The following is a 26,054-nucleotide window of genomic DNA, read 5'->3' as shown; positions in this document are numbered from 1 at the left end:
TTCCTCAAAGTATTGGTCCAGAAAACCATCCCGTATACACTCCATGAATTCTTCCTCTACGGTATTGTGACGAATTTGATTTGCCCAATCTACATGCAGATTAAAGTCACCCATAATTACAGATGTTCCTTTATCACTTGCACCTCTAATTCCCTGTTTAATGCCATTCCCAATATCACCACTACAGTTTTTTTTTTAAATTATTCATTCAGGGATGTGGGCGTCGCTGGCTAGGCCAGCATTTATTGCCCATCCCTAATTGCCCTTGAGGAGGTGGTGGTGAGCTGCCTTCTTGAACCACTGCAGTCCATTTGGGGTAGGTACACCCACAGTGCTGTTAGGAAAGGAGTTACAGGATTTTGACCCAGCGACAGTGAAGGAACGGAGATATAGTTCCAAGTCAGGATGGTGTGTGACTTGGAGGGGAACTTGCAGGTGGTGGTGTTCCCATGCATTTGCTGCCCTTGTCCTTCTAGTTGGCAGAGGTCGCGGGTTTGGAAGGTGTCATCTAAGGAGCCTTGGTGCATTGCTGCAGTGCATCTTGTAGATGGTACACACTGCTGCCACTGTGTGTCGGTGTTGGAGGGAGTGAATGTTTGTAGACGGGGTGCCAATCAAGCGGGCTGCTTTGTCCTGGATGGTGTCGAGCTTCTTGTGTGTTGTTGGAGCTGCACCCATCCAGGCAAGTGGAGAGTATTCCATCACATTCCTGACTTGTGCCTTGTAGATGGTGTACAGGCTTTGGGGAGTCAGGAGGTGAGTTACTCGCCTCAGGATCCCTAGCCTCTGACCTGCTCTTGTAGCCACAGTATTTATATGGCTACTCCAGTTGTTTCTGGTCAATGGTGGCCCCTAGGATGTTGATAGTGTGGGACTCAGCGATGGTAATGCCGTTGAAAGTCATGGGGAGATGGTCATTGCCTGGCACTTGTGGGGCGCAAATGTTACTTGCCACTTATCAGCCGAAGCCTGGATATTGTCCAGGTCTTGCTGCATTTCTACATGGACTGCTTCAGTATCTGAGGAGTCATGAATGGTGCTGAACACTGTTCAATCATCAGCGAACATCCCCACTTCTGACCTTATGATTGAAGGTAGGTCATTGATGAAGCAGCTGAAGATGGTTGGGCCTAGGATACTACCCTGAGGAACTCCTGCAGTGATGTCCTGGAGCTCAGACGATTGACCTCCAACAACCACAACCATCTTCCTTTGCACTAGGTATGACTCCAAACAGCGGATGGTTTTCCCCGATTCCCATTGACCTCAGTTTTGCTAGGGCTCCTTGATGCCATACTCGGTCAAATGCTGCCTTGATGTCAAGGGCAGTCACTTTCACCTCACCTCTTGTGTTCAGCTCTTTTGTCCATGTTTGAACCAAGGCTGTAATGAGGTCAGGAGCTGAGTGGCCCTGGTGGAACAAACTAAGATGAAATGAAATAGATGCAAAAAAGGTTGTAAAAAATGTAAAAAAGAAAAAACAACCAAAAATGAAAGTAAATGACAGCCCCCATTTTACTTTCATTTTTAGTTGTTTTTTCTTTTTTACATTTTTTACAACCTTTTTTTGCATCTATTTCATTTCATCTTAGTTTGTTCAGTTTGCTTACCTACTGTTTTTTTTCATGTTTGCACTTGCTGCTGTTCAATATTCAGTCCGTTAACACCTTTTCTGTACTAATGCTTTGTCTTTCAACACACCATTAACATATCGTTTGCCTTTTCTCAATGACCTTTTGGTCAGCTTTGTGACCTTCTCCTTTGTTATCTCTTGCCCCACCCCCACCTCACTTGCTTATAACCTGTGACATTTTTAATATTTGTCAGTTCCGAAGAAGAGTCACTGACCCGAAACGTTAACTCTGCTTCTCTTTCCACAGATGCTGCCAGACCTGCTGAGTGGTTGCAGCATTTCTTGTTTTTATTCCCACTTGAAAAGTATTTTCTCTCTTCCTAAGATAGAATTTACTGTTGTGTAGGAGTCACCAAGCAATGCAGCTCGAAATTTCCCTCCAATTGTGTACTGTTTTAGTGGTAGACAGCTATGAAACTGAAAGAAAGATTGAAGTGGTAAAGCTTGTTTGGCTACTGGGTTCATGATACTCAAATGTATTAGTATTTTCATGGACATGAGTAAATTACTTTCACGTTGACACACCACAATCTCAGCCTGCCTGTATAATTGAATAGTTATATTTTAGCATATCCTATAATCCTTTGAGAACCATTACGTTCACATGCAGTGGTGATGCCAGCCTTCCTTTATAGCAGAAACAGTGTAGATATTCTTAACGAACAAAGAATTTTAGTTGATGGAAAGTAAAGATTTGGTAGTAACTTCTTAAAATGAAATCACTTGGATATACTAAGGATGGGATAGTCTCTTCACATGCAACATTATTTCTATAGCGTTAAACAACCTGTGCCCTTCACTTTATCTCCATGTATCTTCATTGGACAAGGAGGACTATTTCAAGTTTGTGTAAACTGCACATCTAAAATGTACTCCCCAAAAAAACCATTTGTGGATATACTTAGAGGTGTTGTGTACTCCCACAGTTTTCTTCAATGCTGCAGCAATTTTCCAAAATTTATAGTCATAACCTCTTAATCTTTCACACCATCGGAGCCATGTGCATATTTTAAAAGCTGGACAAAGTCCTCAGAAAGATAAACTGGATTATCTGCAATTTTTAGTTTGCTCATTGAACAGATAGTGATTGTAACTTACAGAATTCTCATGGGTGGTAGGGGGTGGAAAGTCTATCTCCAATATATCCTTCAGATTTTGTAGCACGGTGCACTCTGGAGACCTGGACAACACATGTTATATTTATTGGCAAAGATTTTATTGAACCATGATATGTTGAAGACCATTTCTTTTCAGCAAGAATTCAGATGAGTCTAATATTTGAGCACGACTTACCAAAGATGCATGTTGGTGTTCAGCTTATTCCTCAATGGAGTTACCACTAGGGTCAAATGAGTATGGTTACTACTTTAAATTTTGACAGCAATAAGCAAAAAATTTGAAAAGCAAACCTGATTTCTAGGACTCACATACCACGATCAGCGCCTAGGAAGCAGCATTCAGGCAGCATTTTAGGATGTCTCGGATCCACTTCCACATTTATTGAAGCATTGTTACCTGCGAAATCCAAGAATAAATAATTAAAAATAAACCATCCAGCAACATTTAAAATTGCTAACTGATATCAAACTCAACTGTTCAAATAGGGTTGCAACTTCTGACAGTGCAGAGTCATAAAGTAAGGACAATAAACCACATAGGAAAGTGTTTCTATAGGAGTCTCTCCATCTCTCTGACCAAGCTTTTGGTCATCTGTTATAGCTCCTTATATGGCTGTCAAATTTTGGGTGATAACTCAAGCTATGAAGCAACTGGTGACATTTTACTACATTGAACGTGCTATATAAATGCAAGTTATTATTGATCCTTTCATGGTATTTTATAATAAGAACTGCCAGACAACTAGAAATGCTTTCAATGTCTCATTTGTATAAACTCAAAGTGCCAAGAATACTTGAATTTTAATTTTTCATTGTAAGTACTAATGTTGCCAATTACTACTAAAAATGAGCCTTTTTCAGTATTTTTGTAAACAGCAGTTATTATTCTACCCCCAATTAAAACCTCCAACTGATGGAAAACACAGAAATTGATTAACTTTGTTAATTTCTTTTCATCTGAATATTGTGAGTAGTATTCAGTACATCAACAAAAAGATTATAGTGTATTGTAGGATAAGGCTTTGCGTACTTGAGAGAGAAACATTGGGGGGGTGGGGGGAGGTAACGGATGGGATTTTTTTTTCCTATTTTAAATCTGATTGCATGTTGGGCATCCTCCTGCTCACACTCACCATCTTTGCAGCATTTAAAGGCTTGGAAGGATAGCAATAAGCAGCTAAGAGCTAAAGCTAAGCAACAATCAGGTTTTCATACCACAACTTCACACTTAAGAACAGCAGCAAAAACAAGAATGACTGTCATTATTTGAGTCTTAAAATGCATTGTGCAGTGGGTTTTCAGTTTTTTCTTCTGCAGTGTTCCTATAAACATTTTCTTTTAAAAAAGGAATTCAAAATGGTTTATCAATATCTGTAACCTCCATATTTTTTTATCTCCATTTCAGAACTATTCAGATAAATTCATTGCTTTTTATAAAAGATTTCTACCTATGGCAATTCTCCGTGCTGTGGTAGTGCGTGCTGGTTTTTCTGGTTCTAGCACCCAGGTCTTCTCATCTATTTCATCCATAATATCCCAGAATTCCTGCAGTGACTCCAGTGCTGCCAGAAACTGACTGTGAAGGTTTATTAAAGAGCTCTGAAAAAGGAAAAGAGAAACACAGTTATTTGATGAAGGAGTAGAGAAGGTTAATGAGCATAGTGCTGTGTATATGGACTTTCAAAAGGCATTTTAGAAGTATTACATCATAAGCTTTTTAGCAAAATTGAAACCCATGGGTTTAAAAGGGACAGTCACAGTTTGGATACAAAATTGAGTAAGGGACAGAAAGCAGGGAGTAGTGGTGAATGCTTGTTTTTCAAGATGGAGGGAAGGATACATTGGTATCGCCCAAGGGACAGTGTCGGGACCACTGTTCTTTCTGATGTACATTAATGAATGGGATATTGGGTATACAAGACATATATTCAAAGCTTGTGGATGACATGAAACTCAAAAATGACTAACATATTTTGGAGGACACAGACAGATTGGTGAAATGGGCAGACACATAGCAGATGAAATTTAATGCACAGAAGTGTGAAGTGATTCATTTTGGTTGGAAGAACAAAGAGAAGCAACATAAACTAGATGGTACAATTTTAAAGGGGGCGCAGAAACAGAGAGACCTGAAGATGTTCATACACAAGTCTTTGAAGTTGGCAGGGTAAGTTGAATAGGCTATTAAATAGATATACAGGATCCTTGGCTTTATAAAGAAAGAGAGACAATATAAAAGAAAGTTATGCTAAACTCTTAAACCACACTGGTTAGAACCCAGCTGGGCATGTGTTCAATTCTGGACATCACACTTTAGGAAGAATATCAAGGCCTTTGAGAGGGTTCAGAGGAAATTTACTAGAATGGTACCAGGGAGAAAAGGCTTCACTTTCAGAGAGGGACTGGAGAAATTGGGGTTATTCTCCTTAGAAGAGAGGAGGTTAGGGGGAGACTTGAAAGAGTAAATAAAGGAGAAACTGTTTCCAGTGGCAGAAGGGCCACTAACCAGAGGGCACAGACTCATGACTGGCAAAAGAATTAGAGGCAACATGCAGAAACAATTTTCTTTTACACAGCAGTTTGCATAGCAATGGAGTAGATCTGTAGTTTAGGAGCACTGTTTGAAAATCTTCATTCATCTTTAACAGTGCTTTGATAGTTCTGACTCCTCTTTCAGCTTCACCATAGATTAACGTTATCTCGGGGAACTTGTAAGATGTACAAATGCACAGTTTTCCCCAAAGTGCGTAAAATAATCATTTGCAAATTGTGGATCGTTATCGAAAACAACCTGGTCAGGAATGCCATGTGTTGCAAAGACCTCTGTTAAAACTCGAATGACTGTCTCCATAGTTGTTGTGTACAAATGTTTGACTTCGATCCACCTGGAAAAATAATCAATAACAATCAGGTAGGATTTTCCATTAAACATGGAAATCCATCCCCTGACGTCCCCACGGTCTGTTTGGAAATTGGATCGAGATAAGGGATTCCCTCTGGTCTGGTCTGTGCACTGCGCATATCTGGCAATTAGAAATCATTTCTTCTATATCTCATGATATTTGCGGCCACCGCACGGATGACTGAGACCGTGCTCTGCATTTTGTGATACCCATGTGGCCCTGGTATATTTTTTCCAAGACCGGAATCACCAGCCTCTCATCACATACCAGCAAAATCATCCACAATAGTAAAAGCGTTTTCGGTACTCAAAGATAATTTTCATCACCTTACCACTGAGACACCGTTGTGGCCACCCTTGTGTGCAATATTGGCAGATACGGATGCATGCCCCATCTTGCAACTGAGCACGACAAATTTTTTGGAGCTTTTTTGAGGTTACCAGCCATTGTGATGCAGTGAACTGAGAATATGACTCAATCTCATTAATGAAGTTAACATCCTGTTGTGCAGGATTGCAACAGTAACTCTAGACAATACATCTGCTGTTCTTTGCAGCTTGCCCTGCACATATGCCTTTTCATACATGAATCTTATTAGCCTCGACTGGAATCTCTGGATTCTCAGAGGCATTCTAGTGAGTTCCTTTTCATAAAGTAAGGAAACTAGGGGTTTGTGATCTGTCTCTATGACGGCCTTTAAAATCGGAGAACTTTTCACAAGCCCACATGACTGAGAGAGCTTCTTTGTCTATGACAGCGTACCACGTCAGACAATGTTCAAGAAACATAATAAACCAGTCTGCGACATCCATCTGGCCATTCTTGAAAAAGGCTAACCCTGTAGATGAGGTGTCTGCTGCAATTGTGCTTAGTAGTGAGGGGTTATAATGTGCCAAGACAGCTGGCAAAATCAGCATTTCCTTGATCTTTTGAAATGCCTGCTCCTGATCTGCATTCCAACTCCATGCTTGAGCTTTCCTTAAGAGTTGTCTTAAGGGTTCATTAATTCGGGTAAGATTGGGAAGAAAATTTGCCAACTGATTAACCATTCCAAGGAATCGTTGAAGATCTTGGACAGAAGTAGGAATTGGGAATTCACTAATGGCTCTCGTCTTCTGCGGGTCTGCCATTATGCCCTTGCTATTAAAGACGTGCCCTAGGAAATGAATTGATGTTGGAGATCTCACATTTTTCAGTAAGTCTCAGGCTTTCTTCTTGAAGATGATTCACAACTGCTCGAACCCTCAGGTCATGTTCTTGGACGGATCCCCCATGGACTAAGATATCGTCCATATGGCATATTACCCTTTCAAGGCCCAGTAGAATGTTCGACATAGTCCTTTGGAATATTTCCGGTGCTGATGTTATACCTAATGGTAAACGATTAAAACAAAATCTTCCTAGCAGGAGTAATGAAGGTTGTTAATAACTTTGACTTCTCATCCAACGGGACTTGCCAAAAGCTACTATTCAAGTTGAACTTTGTGAACATGGTACTTTTGGATAACTTTGCCAAGCTTTTGTCTACTGAGGACATAGGGTGGATTTCTTTGGCTACCACCTTATCACGTACGTTAAGTCTACACAAATGCGAAGAGTACGGTTAGGTTTAGGAACTGGAACCTTTCTAGATCACCACTCTAGGTTCAGTGACAGGAGAAATGACTCCCATTCTGGTTCTCTCTTCTAGCTGATATTGGACTTGCTTCATTAGTGGGTGTGGTATCTTCCTAGGCATGAAAAGACATACATGTCTAGCATCTTTTCACAAAGCAATACTATATTCGGTCTTGAGTCTTCCTAGACCAGTAGATAATTTTGGAAAGTCTCCTGGAAGTGACTCCTGGATTCTTGCTGCTCAACTTCTTCCACTTTCCTGATAAATAGAAGAGCTATATGCGTGAAGACTTTTCCTTTTAAAGCTTTTCCTTTAAAAACTGTGAAAGTAGAGTTTTTACTTTGGCACATCTTCCCAAAATAGCCAACTTTCTTGCGGTGAAAGCATTCCGCTTTGTTAGCAGGACCTGTTTGCGCCTTTTGGCGCCACTGTGCTGGCAGGGTTTCATGCAATCTTGCAATTTCCCTCCCAAGTATCCCTTCTTTTCTGGTGCTTCTTTTACAGTCCTGTGTTTAAGGAACTATATAGTCGCAGGAGGTTTCCTCAACCAAGGTTTTTCTTCACCTCTCAGGGTTGCTCTGTTCTGCTTACAGACCTCTGCTTGTCTCACCAGCTGTATTGCTTTGTCAAGGGTGAAGTCTTCCGTAGACTGCAATAAATCTGATAGGGATTCATCAGCAATACCTACTACAATGCAGTCTCATATTAGTTCTGCTCTTAGGTCTCCATATTCGCATCCTTCAAATAGCCTGTAAAGGTCATTAATGAAAGCACCTATTGGTTCACCTGGTTTCTGGAACCTTCTGTTAACCTTTCTAGAATCGTTTTGCTCAAGTTGAAATAATTAGTAAAGACTTTTAAGACTTATTCAAATTTATCTGATTTCTCATTGAGGCGTTGTCTTGCAACATCATCTGCTATTGCTCTTATAGAATAAAGTAATGTGTTGACTTGTTCTGCTTCAGACTTGTTGTCTAATTTTGAAGCAATTCTGTACCTCAAAAATCTTTTTCTCCAAAGTGAGCAGTTTTGAGTTTGATTTGGTCCTTCCATGTGTCCAAACCTCTTTGGTAGTGTAAATTTAAGATCGGTGGCTTTTTAAAATTTTAGGTAGTTCTCTTTCTATTTTAAATTTTTCTTCCCATACTGGAAGTTTTTCCATTGCTTTTCAGAAGTTTTCCTCCGCTATTCAGCCTCGCGTTTGTCTCATGTAATGGCACCGACCTCGTATCTGCCCTTAAGAAATTTTGTTTTTTCCCGGTGTTGTCTGCTTAGTACACTGGTAAAAACAATTTTGTAACCTTTTTAAGGGTTGCTGATCAGATCCCTGACCATTACTTGGTTCTTCGACTCGCAGCCTGCGATCACTGGACCAGAATTTTTTTCCGCAGACCACCATGCCTCTGTGGTGTAGCCCGAATGTCTCTGCAAGCCGACTCACCGACTCTGGCCAGAATTTTACACACCCCCCCCACAGGAGCGGGCTGGTGCCAGAGGTCGTAAAATTGAGTGGGAGGCAGCTGGGGGGTTTGCCATTCCTGACACCTTCCCGGCCCTGCTGCAATTTTACCAGGGGCGGCAGCCGTGAGGAATGGCCCGCCTGCCCCAGTTTAATCAAGGCCCTTAAGGGGCCAATTAACTGCCACTTGAGGGCCTGCTCAGGCCCCATAGGAGTAGGTCCCAGTGGCGCTGCTGGGACTGAGAGCTACCGGCAGCTCTTGGAGGTGGGACTTTCTGTCTCAGAGAGGTGGAAGTCCCGCCCAAGTCCAATTTTTACGCTCCTGGGGAGCGTAAAATCTTGGCGTGGCTCCCCAGGCCCAGCAGAGGCGGGCTCACCCCCAACTTTTTGGCAGGCTCCTGCTCAACACAAAATTTTGGCCTCCGTGCTCCGTGTTGACCACAGATCAGCTCTGGAGCTCTTCACAGCCTCTTCTCGAGTTGCGCAGTCTTGGTGCAGTTTTGGGGCCACTTTTGTCAGCCTTCTTTGAAGTATTTTTTCAAAATTTTCTTGGTGTTGTATGGTAAGAACCACCGCTGTTCACCATATTGTATGTTTGGTTAGTCTAGCTAGGAGAGATTACCAAGTCTTCATTAAGTTTTAACAATAACTAGTTTATTACATATTAGTGAACTATATACACAGCTTTATACAAGTATGTCTAACTCCACTGATGCTATGCTGCTTCTCCTTCAAGTCTCTCTCTTGTGATCTCTTACATCATCATAGCAGGAGGTATTACACTGTCCCAAACATTAACCCTTTCAAACCTTTATAATATAGTGGCAGCTGGTAACAAGAGGAGACAGGCATATGGTGTCTAACCCTCCCGCTTTTAACAGGAGTCTACTGGAATGGGTAATTGGTCTCCCGAGCGCTGCTGCTCGCGATTCGGGAGAAACTATCCTTGTAAGTGCAGCTTGTGCACATGCAGTGCCCTGTCTCTCATGGCTTACAGCCAATGTGCATTATCTGAGCCCTGCTGGTCCCATGCTAGTTAGAATGTACCGTTTCATTACTGGTTGAGAGGATAGTGGCATCGGGGCCAACAAAAATGACTTGGAAACTCTTGATTGCTGAGAGGGCAACACAAACAGTGGGCAGCGAAGGGGACACAGGGGGGTGAGAAGGTGAGAAAGAGAGAGCGAGAGCGCAACACAAACTGGGAAAGAGAGAGAGGGAGAGGGAAAGGGGAAAAAAAAGAGAGAAACAAAAATCACACAAACTGGAAGGAGAGAGCATTCCTGTTGGCTGTGATGTGCATTGTTGTATAACGGGCCAGACTTTGCAAGTGGGAGTTGACGGTGAACCGTTAACGTTCAACGTCAATACCCCTCTGAAACTGACCGCAACGTAAGGATGTTGGGCATGTGCATATTAGTTGTGGTCTGTCACTCAGGGTTCCGCCACAGGCTGCATTGTGGGTCCGCCCAGACCTGGCAATCATTGAAATTGGAGAGAATTTCAACTTTCCCATTCCCATGTCGCTGTTTGAAATTCCATAAAAAGTTACACCTTGTTCAAATCAGGTGTAACTGGGTTTTTAAATAATGTTATGATCCTGTAGTTTTTTTTCTCTTTTCCAGGACATATGCGGTGTGTCTTTAAGGCTGTAACAGGATCAGTACTGCTTTAAGGCAACAAGCTCCAGAGACTGAGTTAAAGGATGCATTCTTGTTGCCATAGGATACAGCCACTCAGGACCAAGGACACAAGATATATTGTTGCTAATTGACGTTTGAAACTATTTGAAAAACTGGCTTTTAGACACAGTCTGCCAGAATATACTGAAGGAAAAGACAGCTCTCTCTGTTTATTTAAACTCTATTTATTATACTCTCAGAATTCTGATGTCAAGCCAGATTAATTTCTTAAAAGAAAATAACCAAATTCCTTTAACTACTGAACTGTAATTGCTGAAATTCATCGCTGGAAAAGAAGAGCATCAATTCAACTGCTGAATTAGACGACAGACTATTGAAGAACCTTTTTTACCCAACGGACCGCTGCGAGGACTTCAAGCAACCTCGGACGGTTACACATTGGAAGAGTCCACTTCGGCAGGAGCGTAAATCTGCAATGACACTTATTTTTTCTATTAAAAAATGTTGTTTATATCTTAGTAGTGTTTAAGAATTTAGTTTTTCTAATTAAACAGTTAATTTGTTGACCTAAAGACACCTGGTTTCGTTGCCTCATTTGGGGGGGGGGGTGGGGAGGTTAATAATTGGTACAATTTGGCTGGGTCTTTCTTTAATTTGGAAAGTTTAAAATGATATTTTAGGCAATCTGTGGAGGGGCGGGACTGAATCAACAGTGCATTTCTCCCACCACAATCAGAACCATATATTTTGATTGGGGGCTTTGTCTGAGCGGTCGGTTGCAACAACAGCAATGTGATTAATAAAATATGATAAACAACAGAAATGGCCCAGAAAAATTGTGGAGTGCTGTTAAATGATTAATTAGTAGATTTTTTAAACTAAATTTTTAATAATGTTTTTAAGCTTTTTCAGAATAGTTTAGCTTCTACCTTCACCCCAAGTGTATGCTTCAAACTTTAATTTGCCCAATGTGAACAATTTTAATAGTGGTTTTATTTTACTGCTTTAGTTTACTGGTTGGATGCCTGTGAAAATCCTTTAATGTGACTGGTTGCTTGAACAGCCTCATAACATCATTCCAGCTTCACAATGCAAATGCCCAGTAAAGAACAATCAAATCAGTTGCAGTACTACTGCACGGCGATAGAGATGAAATTCTCCCCAGAGACAGATCGCTGGATCGGTCAGCAAGGCTTACTTCGTGGTCAGTGGCGAGCGCCCTTGCTTCGCCGCTGACTGCAAAGTCCGACCCAATATGTTTAGACATAGTAAAAGGAAGCAGAATCTGTATAATGGTGTCTGTAATGTACATTTCTGCAGCAGGAGTGGGGTCCACGGGAGTGTTCCAGGCCTGGTTTATCGGGGAGGATTTTTCTCTATGAGTAGCCTTCCGAAAAGAGAGGCCAGTTTTCATTACTTTTTCAGCTGGACCTGCTGGCTTTATGCACAAGAATTTGCCTGGTGCTACAGTTTACTGCTGAGCACTGGCACACGTGCCAACATTATGTAAATTCCCCAACTCTGGGAAGTCTGAGAGTCAGGCACTTGGGTCACTGGCTATCTGGATTTCCCACTGTACCATAACTATGGCATTGGAGAAGTACTGGATTTTCAAGCTTATCAGTTTTCCTTTATGTAACTGAATGTGCTAACCTTGGTCTGAAAATGCAAGACCCCAACAGTGGGAAAATGTTCCACAGCCAGCAACAATATTCCTCAATAAAACCTACTTAGAATTTTTCCTCTGATCAGATTTTTAGCATGTTTTAATAATTTGGTGGAGAATTCAGCAAATGTACACAAGTTTAAAGTTGGTGTAAAAACAAGAAATGCTGGAACCACTCAGCAGGTCTGGCAGCATCTGTGAAAAGAGAAGCAGAAGAAGGGTCACTGACCCGAAACGTTAACTCTTCTTCTCTTTTCACAGATGCTGCCAGACCTGCTGAGTGGTTCCAACATTTCTTGTTTTTATTTCAGATTTCCAGCATCCGCAGTATTTTGCTTTTATTTAAAGTTGATGTGACAGTTTCATTTTCAAATGCACTCCGTATAAACTTTTAGCTGTTTAAGCAAAAGGCACCGTTTACGTTTTTTTTCCAGTATATTTTCTCTTATGCTGCAGTTTGTTGAAACCAAAGAATGGCATGACAAAAGAACACACTCTAATTTACGGCACATTTATTGTAAAACCACTTATCTCAATGAAGAAGCACATATAGGCATAAAGGAACATTGTAACATGATCCTCCTCAGAATACCCATAGTATTCATCAACCTCAAAAGGGACTCCACAATTTAAGTAAATTGTTTGTCCCATCTTTCCCCTTTTAGAGGAAGTTCCAATACTTAGGTCCATCTACGTCCAAGGTCTCCAACATAGTCATGTTTTCTTCTGCTCAACTTGTAAGTCATATCTATGATTGATAGCTGACTGTATCTGGCTCAGAGCCACTAACTCTTGTCAGCATGACAGACTGCAGGTTCATGTTTTTTTTCTCAGTCCATTCTGCTGCAGGCTCAGGCTTCTGCCTTTAACGTAAACTATTCTGAAAGGTTTAGTCTGCCTCAGCAATCTCTACTGAAAGTTTATTTATGGTTGTGTAACAGTAAAGTAGCTCCATCTGCTGTGGAAGTCCAAAGCAAATAGTTGCCCCCTTCAGCTCGCAGTCTGTAATTGGGCCAAGTAGCACCAATGAATTATAATATGTGTGATCTGCCGTGAATTTAACATTGTACTAGTTCAAAATATGTAAGGATGTTCTTTCTCTTTTACTTTTTTTTTTAAAAAAAAGGACTCATCCAAAAATAAAATCTCATTGCAATCTTGTCAATCATTCTGGCATAGTTTTGATCATTAATACCTTCATTTAAAGTGCTTCAAGCTGCCACTTGGATAAACTATAGCCTACTTTCACACACCATATAAAACTAGATTCCTCCCTCCATTGCAGACAGATAATTGTGTCCTGTAGTATTTACATGATCTAGATTCCACCTCATGAAAAGTTTCAGATATAAATTCCCAAATAATCACTTTCATTCGCTACTCCAAGGCCCTGAGGCAGTCAGGTGCTCGACAGCTCATCAACCTTAGCAGTTTAGTTTCAACAAATATTTATGCTACAGACAGTTAAGTTCATTTTAAAAATGTTTTTCCTTTTAACTGCCAACGTCTGAAGTCACATTTATGGGTAAAAATGGTTCGAACACTGATAATGGGTTAAAAAAAAATCAATATTTCTATGGTTATCTTTGTGGTGCAGGCCAGGGGCCCTTATATGAAGATACAATTCAACCAATACATTTTCTAAATCACACTGACAGAGCATCACTAAAAGGCTGACTGTACGAATATGGCAATTACACAATCCAAAAAATCTGCTACAGAGTTGAAAGCCAGACCTCACTACTTTGAATATCTGTAGCATTGAGAACCAGGTTTTTGAACATATATCCACATTTTAGAGATTCAGAGGCACAATAGCAAAAGGTGCATCATTCTGTTGATCTCCAGGAAAGGCAATTCAATTCTTAATTAAAAAGATCTCAGAATGTTAACAGGGTTGCAGTCAAAGAGTAGCCTGTAGAAAATTAACCCTTTGCCTTCAGGTGACTTTCCTTGAGAAGGCCACAGACTTCAATTCATGTTTTTATTTTTGTTGCAGTCGAGAGCAAAAGGTTAACAGCGCTGTCACTAGATAAAGCTGTCCAGTGAGATAGCAGTTACATATGGGCAAAGGCCACTTTGCCCTTGATGTTCATTCCTCACTAGTCACAATGTGCCATCGCAGCTTCAAACCACTGGCTTTATCTGATCATGCTGAGAAACACCTGCACTGGCGATCAGACTTTGGCTTGATGTGCAAAGACCTACCATCATCTGCTTGACATTGCACAAGTTATAATTATTCATCTGAATGAATATGTCAGAGCAGCAGCAGCAACCCTCTCATCACGGCAGCAGAAAAATACATCAAAACATTATCATCCCAGCAGGAAGACAGGGACCATAAGGAAAATTATGCATTTCAATATGGATGCCATGTAAAAATGTCAAGCTATAACTCTAGTGGTAGAAAAAAAAAATCATATGCCTTAATTAAAAATATATTCAAATACTACAGCCTAACATTTGGCAACAACTGCATGGAACCAAATCTTTATAAAATAAACACAAACAGCTATAAAGTATATGCATTTTATTACCACTTTTTTGCTACAATTAATAGGTCTTACGGTAAAAGACTTGGGCAGGTAATTTATTTTGAAAAAATTTAAAAGGCAAAAATGGGATAGAAAGACAATATACAGATATACATCAGATTAAAATTTGTTTAGAGGGGATTTGAGGAAAAAGATTTTCACCCAGAGGGTGGTTGGAATCTGGAACACATTGCCTGAAGAGGTGGTAGAGGCAGGAACCCTCACAACACTTAAGAAGTATTTAGATAAGCATTTGAAACGCCATAGCATACAAGGCTATGGGCCAAGTGCTGGAAAATGGGATTAGAATCGATAGGTGCTTGATGGCCGGCACAGGCACGATGAGCCTGTTTCTGTGCTGTATAACTCTAAAATTAATTTGTATTGAACTGTAAATTATTTAACAAAGTTCATCATGTCTGCTATATGTACTGTGACTCCAATTTTTACATTCTTACAATTATTGGAACTTAGAGGATTTCAATATTTAACATTTTCCTTTAAGGTACCCTGTCTCTTTTTGGGTACTGGCTTTGATTAGCGAGTAACTTCTCCAGTTTTAGTTGCTCTGCCTCCATTCTGTGCATGGATCTACTTTTCCTATATTATGCCATTTCAGACTTCTACACATCTAATAGAAAGTCTCTCATCTCCTCCACCTGTGGATAGTCAATTTTAGTATTACCATGTATGGAATAGGGTACATTCTTTAGTTAACAATGTGCTACACCACACTGGGATTTACAATATGCACCCAACAACACTAAATATTCCAGTTTATTGCAATGGTTCTCATATCAGACATTAATTTGTTTTTAATATTTTAGCACAATGATGTGTCTTCTATAACATTTTATATTATAGAAGTAACATTTAGATTATAGAGACAGAAATTGTCCAGGGCGCTCTCACGTATGCACCCTGATCTCCAGTTCTAACCCCTGGGAAGGAGAGAATTAGTTTCTCTCTTCAGTGTCAGCCATGGCTCACTGGTAGCAATTCCGCCTGAGAGAGAATGTTGTTGATTCAAGTCCCACTCCAGGAACTTGAGTGCAAAATCTTGGCTGATACTCCAAATAGAGGTGCCATCTTTTAGATGACACGTTAAACCGAGGCCCTATCTGTCCTCTCAGGTGCACACGTAAAAAATTCCATGGCACTATTCTGAAGAGTAGGGGAGTCCTGGGTATCCTGGTCAATATTTACTCCTCAAGCATCACCTAAAAAGAGATTATCTGGTAATTATCACATTGCTGTTTGTGGGACCTTGCTGCCACATTTCCTACATTACATCAGTCGCTACCTTTTAAAAAGCCCTTAATTGGCCATAAAGCACTTTGGGACATCCTGAGATTGTAAAAGGTGTTACATAAATGCAAGTCATTTTTTCTTTTGTTCCACTTTCTTTCCTCACTCACCCATTTTCAATTATCAACAACTAAAAAATAAACTTTGAAATGTTTTAATATAATGGTTTTTGACTGCTCAGGAAACGATAATTTATAGTACACCAGTACCATGCTCATTATATGATGATCTTGGCATATTAACAATTTGTAATTTTATTTATAAATTAAAGGCCAATTGATCTAATCCTACAATATCCAGAATTCATGAAATCATCTAGCTAACAATTTTCATTTGTTTTTAAAAATCAGGATCAAAGAGAGACATAACCAACTTGAAGGACAATAGGACATAACACTTTTTGCAGTCAGAGATCAATCTTACCTATATATGGCACGGAAGGCAGGGCTGCTTTCTGAATAAAATCTCAAAAGCAGGCTATTTGTTGGAAATTACTAGAAAACATTGAAAGAATTTTTAAAAAACACTGCAGGCAAGATTAAACGATGGGAACAAAACCAAAGAAGAGGCAAGGTGAAGAGAATTTTTTTGCAGCTACACAGATCTGCAGACATATCTGATGTTAACAGCAGGAGCAAAATAATCAAGTGCTTGGACAAGAATGAGAGCCAACACACCAGAGTTTCACTTAACAAGTGCATGTCACAAAGCTCTTAAAGGAACAGCGGCCAAAAGTGATTTCCCTCTTCCCGGGGATGACCATGATTCCCAGTTGTATACAGACGTTGAACTGAAGAATGTGCTATTTTAAATTGAAGATAATATTGGTACGTTCACTTGGTACAACAAATTAAATCTGGATTATAGACCATGGAATAATAATAGAACTGTTATTTGTTGAGATAGTAGGCAATTGGGAAACTGGCAATTCCATCAGCTCTGTCTTGCCCAGATATCAGTGAATAACAATTCAATTCAATTGCTGGTTACCTATTTTGATGCCAACAACTATATCAGTTTGGGTTACTCACTAAGGTAAACCGTCCAGCCACCTTCTGGAATCTCACCCGAGTGCCTTTTATTCATAAGACAGATCTAACAGAGTCAACTTGTCATTTGATTAAGGAGGCCTCATCACCGCTCAGCCCAATGTTTCCTTGCCCAAAGTCCATTCATATGCCTTTGCAGCAGGGATCAGGAGCAAGAACTCGGAACAGCTTTCCTCTTCCAGCTTATGAGCCAACTGTAGTATTGCTACCAGCATCGGGGCTAGAATCAGCTAACACAGCACAAACCAGGAACTTTCCTCAGCTGGTTGGCTCAGTCAATTATTAGATACAAGCACCAAATCATAGGGAAGGCTCAAACAAACAACAGACTTTGAAATGTTTTCACAAGCTTATTCTTTCAAACAAGATGTCTGCTTATCATAACAGAATCGGTTATGGCAAAGATTTGTATAGTTGGTATAATCTACAAAGACAGAATATTCCCTTGATAAGAATACTATGGTAATACAAAAAGAGTCAAGCAACAGTAAGAAAGCATTTACAGAATTTGACTAGTACCTGCTGTGTCCAAGACATCACAAACGGAACAGGAAAATTTGTAGAGCAATCAGGTGGTTCAGCTGGATACTGAAGATAAAAAGAAATCAAGTAAGGTCTAGGTTGCTATCTTCAGGAGTGTCACAAAACAGTAAATGCTCAGACCTCTGAACTCTTCACTTGACTGCAAGCCATTAGGACAAGAGCTCCTCAAAACAAGCTTGTTTATGGAAGATCTTTTGAATGATATTGTAGGAGTCTCATAATCCATCAGCAAGTATAGATTAGTTTTCCAACCTATGCACCGGCACACATCTACATATATCTTTGAACTACATGACTCTGAAAATGATACAGTTTCATTTTAGTTTGGTCAGGTTTCGCACTTTTCTCCTCACCTCCTCGCCAAAGTCAGTAAACACTCAACAAGCAGTCATATGTTTTACATTGTTAAATAAAACGTAACTTATAAAACATCCTTGCAATATTTGAAAATAATGAACACAAGACTCCTTAAATTGTGCATCATAACCAGAAGAGTTTTTTTTATATATAAATGACAGGGCTAGGGCTCCACTCAATGCCTCAGTAGTTATTACGGAGTTATAAACAACAGGGGGATGTCCAATTTGATTCTTGGATTGTGGTGGGTTAGGAGATTTCAACCAAGGCAGAGCTGGGCTTGACCACTGATCTCAGTATCCCTTGGTTTGTGTTGGGAACAAAAAAATGCCAAGACTCCCAATACTGATCGCTATCAGTGACATGTATTGGAAAATGCATGTACACGGTTAGGCTAGGACAAAACTGAGTCAGTCATTCACACATGTACAACATTCAAAGTTCTCAAGCAAGAATAGAGATTTACAGAAATTCCAGTTTTCTCCACTCTCAGGACACTTATTTATAGAATATACTCTCATCAAAAGCAGTCAAACTATGCCCAACTCTTACAACAAAGGTTTCCTGTTCATAAATATAAAAGCATACATAGGTCTAACTTGCAAACTTACCTGAAAAATATACCGTTGAGCGCTTTTTAAAAAAAGCAACTCAATACAGTGGCTAGATTACAAACTTATCCTGCCATCTTTGTTAACTGTGGCTGAGACACAGACAGACATTGTGGGCAGGATTTTCCGTTTTGGGTCGGGATGTCAACGTCCTGATCAAATGTGGGTCCTGACCCCATGCCGTGCTGAGTACAGCAAGCCAACAGTGAATTTTGCTGGATTGGCCAATTAGTGGTGGGTTCTCGAAGCTGGAGGGCCAATAGGAAGCCCTCCAGCATTGAAGGAGCTGTTACCTGCTTCAGCAGGTAAGGGAGAGAAGGGGCAGCACCCTCTCAGCACTTCTTTCAAAACTGAACAAAAGAAATGGCCACAACTGCAGCTAGGGAATTCCTCCACAGGGCAATCAGCAGCCACAACTGTGGCAATGTCGGAATGGCAGTTGTGGGGGGTGGTGCTCAAAGTCATCTTGGAGTGCTAATCCCCTGGTCTGTCACCAAATGGCCACCTCCAGGCTTCTGCCGTGCTCCTAACGCCATGGAGAGCCCGCAGGCTGACTGGAAAATTCCAGTTGGCCTCTGCTCAATGGCCTTAATTAGCCTTTTAATTGGCTTAACAAGCTACCCGCCACTTTGCAGATGGGTTCTGCGCCCAATCCAGCATCCTGGAAAATAGGCAGGCGCCAGGACCATGGCAGGGAACTGGCACGCCAGCCAGCATCAGGAAATTCCGCACTTGCTCTCCTCCATTCCCGCCCTGTAATTCTGAATCAGCTCCTGCAGATCCCAACCAACTAAAAGTTGAAATTCGACAATGGAATCTTCAGTTTCTAGGCCAAGTCTCAGAAATGCAGTGAAACAACCATTCCAGAAAGGTCAAGTTTTTTTTTTAAATGATGCTTTTAAGACTTGCAAGCTGCATAAGTAAATACTCGAGTATAAGACGAGTGTTGGGACATGCCCTTTAACTTTAGATCCTGAAGATTACTATACCTGTATGAAACAGTTTAATCCAGAATTAAAAGTTTGTATAAATTTTCAAAAATAAAATTGTAAACTTTCTGCACCAATTTTTCTCCCCTATTTTCTGAAGCCATTGATCCTCACTAAGGAACAGTTATATGGACAGTTTTCTCCTTTTGGTACCCAGTTTAAATGGTCCTTATTGGCACATAATCCTTTACATGAGTACCTACAGACTACTTGACTATGGTGCAATCATTGATGAACAAAATAAAATCCTTGGCACATACACATTTCCAGTAGTAGTCACTGGAAGTGATCAGAAGCAGGCACAGCTATATTTGCCCCTTCCTAACTCAAAGGTGCCGAGGACAACTGGCGTGTCCATACTGCTACCCTGACTGGATTTAGCTAATTCAGACTAGAGTGAGTATCAAGCCTGGGATCATCTTGCTCTGTACGTTTCAGGTACTCACTGCATTATCTTGCTGAGCCATTCGGAGGGCCTTTTAGCTTGTTGTAAAATGAGTGAACATTCAAATCCAAGATCTCCCATCGATGACCACATTTCACAGGTTTGCTGCAGGGCTTTTATTACTTTTAAAGAAATAGTGGGGTAAAAATTCGATTACTCCCATTCCCCAGCACGGGGGTTGCAATTCAGCACTATCCTTTGCCCAGTCCGATTGAGACAGGCAGCACGCAAACTTTATGCTGCCTCCTAATTTCAATGATTTCAGCATGCAGCTCAGTGCTGAACATGCTGCTGACTGGCTGCATGCTCAACAGGGGCCAAGCAGCATGTGTGGCTAGAACAGGTTTCAGCTAGCCTGGACCTCTTAAAGGCAGCTGCCCCTCTTAAAGGGAAGCTGCACTCATTGTGCAGAAGCTGCTGCTGAGTATCTGTGGCGGGTTTGGCTACAAGAAGCACAGAAAATGGAGCACCAGCCAAGAAAGAGGCATCCAAGGTTTTCTGAAGCAGCGCCGGAGCATTAGGGCAGGAGGTGGAAAGGAGCAACATTTGCGCCAGGGTCAGGAGGCCCTCAAGGCACACCCTGTGAAGGGAATGGGAGCAGGTGGCCAGGTAGGTCAATTCCTGGAGTTTGGGCCCAAGGACCTGGCAGCAATGCAGCAAGTAGTTGGTCAATGTCCTCACACAGGTGGTCAAGGTTAGTGAATGCACCTTCAAAGGACATCTACCCACTACAACACCAACTTCTTATGGTGCTCAATGCAATACACCTCCATCACTCATTCGTGAGCAGTCGCTAGCAGTCAGGACTCAGGCCTAACATTTGGATATTCCAAATCACCATCACACACTAACCAATGCTGCCAGCCTCAAACCCCCCTCTCACTGCTTCCATATACCTCTAGCTATTCATCCATGGCAAGCCCATCACCCAAATATAGTACAACACACACATTGACATTCTTCCCTCCCTCTTGCAGGACAAGGTGGCCCATAACAGGAGGGAGCAGAGCAGAACTGGAGAAGGACAGGCACACCTGCATCACTTGAGTCCTCTGGAAGAGATGGTGCTCCGCATCACAAGGCTGCTGTGGCCAAGGCCACTGCATCCATCATCACTGGGAACATCGGGATGATGGTATGTTCCTGCCTCATGCCTCTTCTCACCCTCAGCCTGCTCTATGGCATGAAATGAAAGCTGCAGTGACCATGGACCTCTTTTTTTCCCACCCCAGACGCTTTCCTCACCCCAATTGCACTTTTGCTTTCAGGTACCCAAGAACTGTTGTCACCTGGCCAGGCACTGCAACCGCATGAGGAAGGGTGAGAACAGTACAAGACCTCTGATCTGACACCACGTATACCTTAGACAGTAGTATAGAGTCAGGATCTATTGGAAATGGCTGGAGGCCGTGTGCCTGCCATTTTCACCTGCTCTGGCTTCCATAGTGCCAGCTCCAGCAATGCTACAGAGCCGAATTTTGCAGCCAATATCTTGTTGCTCAAAAAAAACCCTATTTATTAACCAACCCAATATGATTAATATCTACAGAAATACATACTTTATGCTCTCTTCAAAGTTAAAGCCATCCACACCAGCTACCTTTTAAAATCAAACAGCTTCGGACAGCTATTTAAAATGAGAAAAGTTTCAAATCCAATAGCTGACTATTTCTTATTTGTGTTCATCGAGGCATGGATCAAATGGGAAACAAGCACATGTGCTTTCTACTTTTGTGTTAGAAGTGCTATTTGCTTCCAAGAATATACTTTTGCACATTTTTGGAGATCTCTGCACATTTACATGGAATTATGTTCTCAAAAAGACAAATAAGGCACCAGCAAATGGGAACAAGTCTGCACTTGTTTTTAATACAAAGACCTAGATGAGAATGTTAGCAATTTTAACACTCTTTGCCGCAATCAAATCTCTAAATGTAAAGTGGAATTGTACTTCCCTTCCAGCATATGATGTGAATTCTGTTGTTGGCTACCAAGCTTCAATGTCACCTGCCACACGTTTAAATATTAGCACTCTAGCTTCATGCTTCATAGCCAACTTTCAATGATAGAGACACAACTAAATGACAAGTAGTTATTATTTAATGTGCTCCAGTATTGTAAGAGGTTACGTCTTTTAGTTCATGACGACAAGTATGTATTACAAGATAACTGAAAAGTTCACCATTTTTTCTTCTGCCACTGCAAGACTGAACATTTCCAGGTTTGTCAAACATGGCTGGAGACATGAGCTTCAAAACATTTTCTTGAAGAGTATTGAGCTGCTGCCTTTTAAATTAACAATGAATATTTAAATTGGACATGAAAAGCTATGAAACAAACTTCAAACAACATATAATAAAAGCAAAATACTGCAGATGCTGGAAATCTGAAATAAAAACAAGAAATGCTGGAACCACTCAGCAGGTCTGGCAGCATCTGTGGAAAGAGAAGCAGAGTTAACGTTTCGGGTCAGTGACCCTTCTTCAGAACTAGCAAATATTAGAAATGTCAAAGGTTATAAGCAAGTGAGCCGGGGGTGGGACAAGAGATAACAAAGGAGAAGGTGTAGATTGGACAAGGCCACATAGCTGACCAAGAGGTCATGGAGCAAAGGCAAACAACATGTTAATGGTGTGTTGAAAGATAAAGCATTAGTACAGATAGGGTGTTAATGAACTGAAGATTGAGCAGCAGCAAGTACAAACATGAAAAAAAAAACAGTGGGTAAGCAAACTGAACAAACTACAATGAAATGAAATAAACAGGAGAAAAAAAATTGTAAAAAAACAAAAAATAACTAAAAATAAAAGTAAAACGGAGGGCCCGTCATGCTCTGAAATTATTGAACTCAATGTTCAATCCGGCAGGCTGTAGTGTGCCGTGTCCGGCCCATTTCCCGCACCTCTACCCTCACCCCTTCCCATCCCTCCCAGAAGCGTGACGGGGTTCCCCTTGTCCTCACTTTCCACCCCATCAGCCTCCTTATCCAAAGGATCATCCTCCGCCCATTTCCGCCATCTCCAGCGCGATGCCACTACCAAACGCATCTTCCCCTCCCTTCCCCTGTCAGCATTCCCAAGGGATCGTTCCTTCCGCGACACCCTGGTCCACACCTCCATTACCCCCACCACCTCGTCCCCGTCCCATGGCACCTTCCCCTGCAATTGCAGGAGGTGTAATACCTGCCCATTTACCTCCTCTGTCCTCACTATCCCAGGCCCCAAACACTCCTTTCAGGTGAAGCAGCAATTTACTTGTACTTCTTTCAATGTAGTATACTGTATTCGCTGCTCACAATGTGGTTTCCTCTACATTGGGGAGAACGCAGACTGGGTGACCGCTTTGCGGTACACCTCCACTCAGTCTGCAAGCAGGACCCTGAGCTTCTGGTTGCTTGCCATTTCAACACTCCCCCCTGCTCTCATGCTCACATCTCTATCCTGGGCTTGCTGCAGTGTTCCACTGAACATTAACGCAAGCTCGAGGAACAGCATCTCATTTTCCGATTAGGCACACTACAGCCTGCCGGATTGAACATTGAGTTCAATAATTTCAGAGCATGCTGGGCCCCCCATTTTACTTTTATTTTTAGTTATTTCTTTACTTTTTTTTTACATTTTTTCCAATTTTTTTCCTCCTGTTTATTTCATTTCATTGTAGTTTGTTCAGTTTGCTTACCCACTGTTTTTTTTTCATGTTTGTACTTGCTGCTGCTCACTCTTCAGTTCATTAACACCCTATCTGTACTAATGCTTTGTCTTTCAACACACCATTAACATATTGTTTGCCTTTGCTCCATGACCTCTTGGTCAGCTATGTGGCCTTGTCCAATCTACACCTTCTCCTTTGTTATCTCTTGTCCCACCCCTGGCTCACTTGCTTATAACCTGTGGCATTTTTAATATTTGTCAGTTCCGAAGAAGGGTCACCGACCCGAAACGTTAACTCTGCTTCTCTTTCCACAGATGCTGCCAGACCAGCTGAGTGGTTCCAGCATTTCTTGTTTTTATTTCAAACAACATATTATTGTAGGGTTAAGCAAAGTACCCTTGTCTACACAAATGTCAATTTTAGGGTGGGCTGGGGAGGGGGGCAGGGACACTCTGCAACCTGGTATTAGCCTCATGCAACCAATGAGATATTTACTACTGCCTCAGGAGTGTTTTCCAAGACCTGTTGCTGTATATTACTTTGGAAGGCGTGGTATGTGTACATATCCTCTCTCAAAACAAAAGATTTATAAATTAACCAAAGTTTTTTTTAAAAAGTACCCCCACAAACTGAACATCCCTGAAATGTGTCTAATCGTGTTCCTTAAATCTTTCTTCTCCTAATCCTTCCAGAAGTTAATTCCAAATAATAATTTCTCACACTTCATACAACTGTTTAAGATCTTAATAGCGCGTCTGCTAAAAGTTAGCATCAAATGATCAAGACTGATTTATCAATGAGTCTATTAATTTACACTGAGCAGCTGCAGGACTTGGCTAAAGCATCAACTATCCCCCAAAAAACAAATAAATGCAATTGTGAACCATGCCATTTTATATCATGGGTTTAAAACCTCAAATTCTTAAGTAGGATAAAAATGCAAGACCAAATAATATCTAGATCCAAGTTACCATAGTAAATAAATCCATCTCCCTGTTTCTGAAATTGATTTTTCTTAATATACAAAATTACTGTTCAAAAGAAATCCCAACAATATATCTTTGAATCCATTACCAGTGCCTCACCTTTGATTTTAATTTAATTGTGATCATATGCTCTCGACCTGCAGAATCCTCAGCCTTCAGCTTAATGGTTCTGAACTCTGCATCCATATAAGCAAGTCTGAGAAGAAAATATATGAAAGGTTTATGAAATCAAAGTCTACTAGTGATTTGATGTGTTTGCTTTACTCCTATTAATCTGAAACTAATATCAGAAAGACAAGGTCTTGAGTGCCAAGCATTTCTCCTGTCACAGATTTACTGCTGTTAATACACCAGTCGGTTGTTTAATGTGGTCATATATCACAAAGTTATTTATGACCTGTGTCAAGGCTCACGCTGTGGTCAGTGAGCACCATGTTTCAGTTTTCCATCATGGGAACCTTTGGCACACACAGCAGGTTCTTGTCAGCCTTTACTTATGTATACATAAAACTTCCTGTCAGGCCTTTGATCAATTTGTGCAGTTTTATACTGTGTTAGGCCAGGCGGCATGTTTTTTTAAGCCCATAAAAATTATTAGTTTTTAATCTGCTCCTTCTCATTACATCCTTCGTCCTGCAAACTATTAACATTTGCAATGAAACCCATCATTTGTGCACGTGCAACTTCTCTAAATTCCTGATTTCACAGTGCTAACCTTAGCACAAATTGTGTACAATTCTCAATAGGAAACTCATTAATGCAGTTCATTTAATGGAAGAGCACCACAAAATCTATAATCCTATTCCAGCTGGACACTCAACTACTTAGATTGGTATTGTTAATCAATTTCTAACTGCTGAAGAAAATGTGTACAGTAATTACAGTTTAAGGAATGTACTGTCCCCTGTGATGTGGCACTGAGTCAAACCAGCCAGTGAGATCTCTGGTTTTCTTTACCTGTGCGGAGTTGGACGGTTTTCATGCATGTCCGTGCAAGATATCCTGGAAGCTGTTATGATGCCTTCATTCCTTGAAAATCACATCTCCCACAGATCTTCGCACCTCCACACAGAATAGGCTGGATCCTCTTGTCCCCCCAGTGTCGGGTGCCATGGCGAGGGGGGGTTGGAAGATCGGAGCGGCAACAGCCCGCCACAGAGCCCACGCCAGGAATGCCAGGTCCAATCTTCCCGGTGGCAGGGAATCGCTGTGGCGGGCGCTCCACCACTCTGTGATGGGACCCAACTTGGTAATATATGCAGATAGCTGTATTACATATGTTATGTGCCCCATCACGATCCAACCAGCCGATACCGATCTTCAGGTGGACATGCAGCCTTCAGTTTGAAATCTGAGAAAATCCGGCCTCAGAGCCTGTGAAGGCCACAGGCCTCAGAGCCTGTGAAGATCAGTAAGTACTGGCCTGCTCTTCTCCATGTTTTTTGCGAAGCCAAGTTAAATCTCCCGAGGGGGTTCAGAACTCTGCATCCAAGTTGGGGGTGGTGGGGAATCCTGAACCCTTGTTTCATGAAGGGGGC

The 26,054-nt window shown here is 41.3% G+C and overlaps 1 protein-coding gene across 5 annotated transcripts in view; it reads right to left on the bottom strand.

Annotated features, from left to right (window-relative positions):
- Positions 1-26,054, bottom strand: part of fancl (FA complementation group L) — a 100,517-nt gene that overhangs the window by 12,547 nt on the left and 61,916 nt on the right. For 4 of the 5 annotated variants that reach the window (XM_068044886.1, XM_068044888.1, XM_068044889.1 and 1 more), the window contains 6 exons: positions 24,616-24,712; positions 17,454-17,522; positions 4,200-4,350; positions 3,065-3,148; positions 2,927-2,972; positions 2,732-2,813 (listed from right to left, as the gene is read on the bottom strand). In XM_068044886.1, coding sequence (XP_067900987.1) covers positions 2,732-2,813; positions 2,927-2,972; positions 3,065-3,148; positions 4,200-4,350; positions 17,454-17,522; positions 24,616-24,712 — 529 coding nt within the window. The remainder of the gene's footprint in view (positions 1-2,731; positions 2,814-2,926; positions 2,973-3,064; positions 3,149-4,199; positions 4,351-17,453; positions 17,523-24,615; positions 24,713-26,054) is intronic. The other variant, XM_068044887.1, reaches the window with a different exon arrangement.

This window comes from Heterodontus francisci, chromosome 13 (genome assembly GCF_036365525.1).
Source record: "Heterodontus francisci isolate sHetFra1 chromosome 13, sHetFra1.hap1, whole genome shotgun sequence".
NCBI lineage: Eukaryota > Metazoa > Chordata > Chondrichthyes > Heterodontiformes > Heterodontidae > Heterodontus > Heterodontus francisci.
Note: the sequence above shows the minus strand (reverse complement) of the source record. Positions and strands in the feature narration are given on the sequence as shown.